This window comes from Nestor notabilis, unplaced genomic scaffold, assembly GCF_000696875.1.
Source record: "Nestor notabilis isolate BGI_N333 unplaced genomic scaffold, ASM69687v1 scaffold22538, whole genome shotgun sequence".
NCBI lineage: Eukaryota > Metazoa > Chordata > Aves > Psittaciformes > Psittacidae > Nestor > Nestor notabilis.
This window is the reverse complement of record NW_009941771.1, coordinates 1-5,752: the sequence shown is the minus strand read 5'-3', so window position 1 is coordinate 5,752 and position 5,752 is coordinate 1. Positions and strand designations below refer to the sequence as shown.

General features: G+C 38.3%; 1 protein-coding gene across 1 annotated transcript; it reads right to left on the bottom strand.

Annotated features, from left to right (window-relative positions):
- Positions 1 to 110: 110 nt before the first annotated feature.
- On the bottom strand, positions 111 to 4,971 carry SGCB (sarcoglycan, beta (43kDa dystrophin-associated glycoprotein)). The gene is made up of 6 exons (XM_010021061.1): positions 4,906 to 4,971; positions 4,146 to 4,355; positions 2,999 to 3,184; positions 2,697 to 2,888; positions 1,543 to 1,674; positions 111 to 589 (listed from the first exon to the last, which is right to left on the bottom strand). Exons 1-6 carry the CDS (start codon positions 4,969 to 4,971, stop codon positions 386 to 388), a joined length of 990 nt encoding a protein of 329 aa, XP_010019363.1. The 3' UTR covers positions 111 to 385.
- Positions 4,972 to 5,752: the final 781 nt, after the last annotated feature.

The window sequence follows — 5,752 nt, the reverse complement described above, 5'->3', positions numbered from 1 at the left end:
TTCCGGCTGAAGTCCTTCAGATCACAGATGTGTTCTCAGCAGCCCTCCAGGTCTTGGGATGTAGGACAAAAACCTCCTCTAAAGGCAACTGAAGGCAGACAAGATTGTTGCTAAGATCACATTCTTGAAATATATTCTACTGATCCCAACTCAGGAAGGTACTTCAGTACACATGTAGACAGAAAGCTTACTACAGCAGTGCCACTATTATGGCTAACAGGATGGTGACATAATACTGCTGAACATCACAGCCTTTGTTTAAAAATATTATGTAACAAACGTTAGTATAAACTGCTGTAAAACCAGAAATCCTTGAAGGCATGCAATTACTTCATACAAATACATGTAAACACAGAAGAGAACTCTCCTGGTACTGGTTTGGGTTTCAGTGCGTGGCTCCGCATGGATTGACAGGAGTCTGACAACCCATGTTATAACCTGTCACCTGGACCTTGAACAGTGTCCCATCTGCACACATGCAGAGCTTGAAACGCAGCCAATTGCCATTATTAAACTGTTCCCCATAAGAAGAACTTGGCAGTCGTGATGGGCTGACCATCACAGTTCCATTCAGGATAATGCTGTTTTCCTATTAAGAAGGAGAAAAAAATAAGTATAACTTCTAATTTAAACAAGGCAGGTCAGTTTTGAAAAGGACAAACTGGTTTAATGAATAAGTGACATCTTTAGGATGGCTGTAGGAATCAACAGGATAAAAAACTACATATGACAAGGTTTCATTTTTTAATTAAATTTGTGAATAATGCCTCTGGATTTACCAATTACAGTCAGCAATGTACTTTGCTATTCCACTGGTAAACTGGTATTGAGAGACAGCAGTAGAGTGGCTTTTCGCTTTACAGACCTATTACCAAATGCAGTACATCTAAAACTAGGGACACGAAATGGCAATCAGTGATCAAATTAATACATGAAATTCATTCATACATGAAATGAAAGTGCATGTATCTCTATTTTTTTTATCCTCTTGTAACCTTTTCCATCATTCCACACACCCTGCAATTTTAACAATCTCCAGAAATCTTAAATGACTGCTGGCAAGTCATACTGCAGCAGCACAGATGACAGTGTTCCTAACTGTGTGCTCTGCTCATCTGTCAAAGGTTGCTGACCCCAGTAAAGCCTCCAAAAGAGAAGATTAATTCCCTTTGGTATTCTTTTTGGTGCAGAGGCCAATAGCTTAGCTTTAACTGCATTGTGGGGTTTTGGCCTCTTAACAGTAGTAAATCATTGTTACCTGAAAACTATTAAACCACTAATTAACAGCAAAGTAATAAACCACCTTTAGTGTGAGGTGTCCCTGCCCATGGCAGAGGGGTTGGAACTATATGATCTTAAGGTCCTTTCCAACCCAAACTGTTCTATGATTCTATGAAAATCCTACTAAATACAGACTGCAACTAAACTTTGATGCAACACTACTTTATATAAAATTTGAGACTATATAAAGCTACACCAGTTCGTTATCAGCCTCAATCTGAAACTAAGCTGTTCAAAAAAATGCTGGTTTGAAATACTTACTGCTTTAAGTTCCATGTTACCCCCCATTCGAAACTCAATGGTCTTGCCTGTGATGAAAACACCTTCGTTTCCACGGACGATAGCACGGCCATCGACCTTTATGTTTAGATCACTGGTCGCGTTGCTGGTAATCTAAGAACGTGGCAAAACAAGTACATTACAGAGCAATGAAACTGTCACTTGGGTTTGCCTCAGTAACTTCCACCACCTTAAAAAACTCCTGCAATTTAATAAAAAACTTCACTGTATTTTTTGCCCTTCTGCCATTACGCCGACAAAGTTTCTGCCCATTTGTAATTTTCCACATTCCCATTTAAAAACAAGGATGTCTTAATTATGGAAGGTATGTCAAACAGTTTTGTTGGGTTTTTTTCTGGAACATACTATCTAATTGTCAGCCTTGCAGGGGAAACACAAAGAAGAACTAAATTCACTTTGTTCTTAACCGGGTTGGTCAATGCTTCCTAAGGCACACTCAACCCTCTATAAAACCACTGATACTACTCTACTAAAGCTACACAAAAGAACTATGCACTGTACTCTATGTGTAAAGCCTTTGTTACGAATAATGATACATAAGAAAGAAATTTTAGTCTCACATTAAGTTCAGTTTTATATGTACACACACTGGCATTTAGTTCTTTTAGTTTTCTGATAAATATATCATATTTATTGCTGAAACCAAACTAAGAACTTGTTTAACACAACTCCTATAACATGGTGATTGTTCTCTACACTTGTAATAAGACTTCTGAAATTCTGATTGTATTAACATTTATCTCCAACAGAAGGAAAAAGATACATGAAATTCTAGTAACTATTTTTGTAAGATCTCACTAAAACCGGAGAAGCTTTTCATAGAAATTTTATTTCTGAAACAGTTATTCATGCACAAATGAGTAAATGCTTAATAAAAAGACACACAGGACTAGCTGGCATGGTATTCCAGATATTGCACTCATGTAGCGATGTCAGATTTCATTTCTATTCTTTAGAGTGATTTACATTTTCAGAGCTGAATTTTTAGCTACATTTAGACAAAATTCTAAGTATGCCTGAAAAATTGGATTAGTAAAGTTTTTTTTTTCTTACTCTACAACTAAGGCAATACTGTAATGAACTTTTGCAAAAAGTGGCAGTTAAAGAAGACATACCCTCTCTGTAGAAGCCTTCTGAACATTCAGGATTTTAACTCCATTTGGCAGATGAAACTCATGAGTTTCATAGTCTGTGCTAAACAAGGTATTTTGTGTCCGTGGGTCAACAAATTCCATGCCAATATCACTGGTAATAGAGGTTTTGTCTTTTTCCACACTGAGCTTGGTTGTTCCTTGCTGAAATACAATCTTCAGAAACACAAGTCATGAAGTTAATGATGTTTGAAGTGTAACGTTTATTCATGACAGTGCTATACCATAGTGTTGCTCACAAATTTTCAATTAATGATATAACTTACAGGCTGATTATTTCCAGTGATCACCAAGTCTTCATTACGTCTGCCTCCTACAGTGCTTTTATACAAGGGATGTATAACACCCATGTCAGAAACTTGCTTAAACCGGAGCAAGCCACTCTCATGGAACTCCATACTGTCACAACCATTGGGACCGATGCGAATCACTGCCCAAATAACCAGGGTGATCTGAAAGAGAAACACACATTTTCAAAGGTTGCTTGGATCGTTTGGATCTTCCCACAACAAGTATTGTATTAACTAGATGTTTTATTTGAAATAATTATTAATGTAGGGTTTAAGTGAGCTTTGGGCATGAATTTACTGTAGTCTAATTCATACTGGAAGCATCAGAACACACTTCATTTTGAAAAGTATTTTACATGGTTTTTAGATTCATCTGAAATGGCAGCTAAAATTTCTCTCTCTCTAATACATATATATTTGAAATCAAATCATGTTGACAATTAAATCTTTCTCCTGTTTAAGGGTAACCATGGTATCATTAGCTAAACAAATTTCCTACACAAAGCAGCTGCGCTCAGGGTATACTTACCCTTGAACTACAAGAAAGCACCTTCATAGGTGGATGTCCAATTATTAAAAATAGTTCATTACTTCTCATTGATCAAGCAATAAGAAGGTGGCAATTACAACAATGAAGGTTTAAAATGCAGTGGATAGTTAATTCTGAATGCTCACATACAACTCTTATTATATATGAAATATTTCTGGCATAATAATTTATCCCAAATGCATCTGAACTACTAGTAACACTGCACATTTGCTGTTACTGAGGTTTGGGAATGGAGAGCTGCTTTCAAGGTTCCTAATTCTGCGTTGCATAAATAGTAGGTTCCTTACCAGGACCATGATAACTGAAATGATCATGACTGAACTTAAAAGATTCTTCCATATAATCTTGCTCAGATTACAAAAGAAAAACAAACAAACAACAAAACCAAAGAAAATCAAAAACCCAAAAAAGGAAGGAATTAAAATGAGAAATTTCATTAAAGCACATTTTCATGTAATTTTATTTCAGTACATTTTAAGCCTTTCTCAGCCATACGGGAATATTTATTCCTCTAATAAGCCATCAAAATGAATGAAGTCCTAAGGTTGCTTCCAGCCAAAGCACTATACTTACAATCAGGTTGATGACAGCCAAAATAAAGAGAAGAACAATCACACAAATGGCCAAGTTGCCTTTCCGGCCACGTAATCCTGTCTTATGGAGACGGTCTTCATCAATTGGGATGTATCCTGCTTTAAAGTTACTGTTGTGCTCCTTATTAATGTTCCTGCGTTCCACAGCCTTCTCTCGCATAGACTTCTTCACTGGGCCATTAGAACTTTGCTACAATACAAAGCATGGACAAGCTGTTAAAATGACACATATATATGTATGTAAAACATATAAATTTGAATTGACTACAAGAATGTATTAGTTATTATGTTCAGTACTGGATTTCAGTCTGACACTCTGTACTTAGAATACACATTTACAACCACCGCAATCTGTTAATGCCATGACTAAAATTAAAACCCAGGTTTTTTTTAGACAATACATGTTTCTGTATCTCATTTTTATCATGACAGACAGGAATCACTAACAACATTGTCACAGTAAAAAAAAAAAAAAAGCAGTAAAGAACTTCATCAAGTTTATAGCTCTTGGGGACAACACAGGACATAATCCTGCAGGTCATTTACCGATGCACAGGACTGTAGTTGCCTACATGCTAATGCAGGATAAACTCTGAATGAGTCTATCCAAAAGGCAGGTGGTGGATACAAAAAGTCAGTTTGATAGAGGGTTTGCATTCAACATGTATTTGTTGGTATGCAGCATTAAGAAAAGCTTCAAACCTGGCCAGCCTTGCTTTAATTTAATCATTTGAAGTTACTAGATTGCAAGGGATATCCTGTGAGTGTATCAAATCAACACACAGAGGAAACTTGTAGATATTCATAGCGAAAATAAACCTTTGATGTGTTTTTGTAACTGTCCAAAATTTTGTTGTGCCTCCGTTGAATGGAACAGGTTGCTATTTGAGGGCTTAATTCTTCAAAAAAAGGGGCTTGATCTTTTTGATGCAATTGAGTTTGTTCATGTGAAATGAATCCTGAAGCTGCACCTTAGGCTTACTGCACTTGCATGTGTCTACGCTGAGGTAACAGGTCAAAACGTCTCGTTATCTTCTTTTGCTGAGAAACAAGCAAATGGTGTTGAGAAAGCTGCTTGACCTGAACAGGTTTATGAAGCGCTTCCTCAGTGATGTTCTGGAAGTCACTTTAACCCTGCAGGAACTCAGAATTGATTAGGAAAGGAAACTGAGAGAAGACGCCTGTACTCTGGCGAAAAGGCAATGGAAATCTGTACAACAGAACGGTAAGTATTTTGTCCAGAGGAAAGGATGTTATGGTGAGCTAGAACTCCAATGTTGTTTTTTCACCTGGTAAGGCAGCACCACAGAAGACGGCACCAGGACCGGGAGAACATGGCCGAAACGGTGACAGCTGGAACAAGTGCTGGAGCACCCATTCTGAACCAGGCAGTGCTTCCCATGGCACGCGAGACACGGCTGGTACAGGACCCCTCAGGCGCCCGCCACTGGCGCAGATGCACAAGCACAGTCACTCGGATTGAAAGTCCCGTGGAGACGCCCGAGCTCCAGAGCGATGAGCCCTCGAACAGCTCGGTCCCGCCCGCTGCGGCTTGCGCGGCGCTGTGCCGCCCCTCGGTGGGTGACA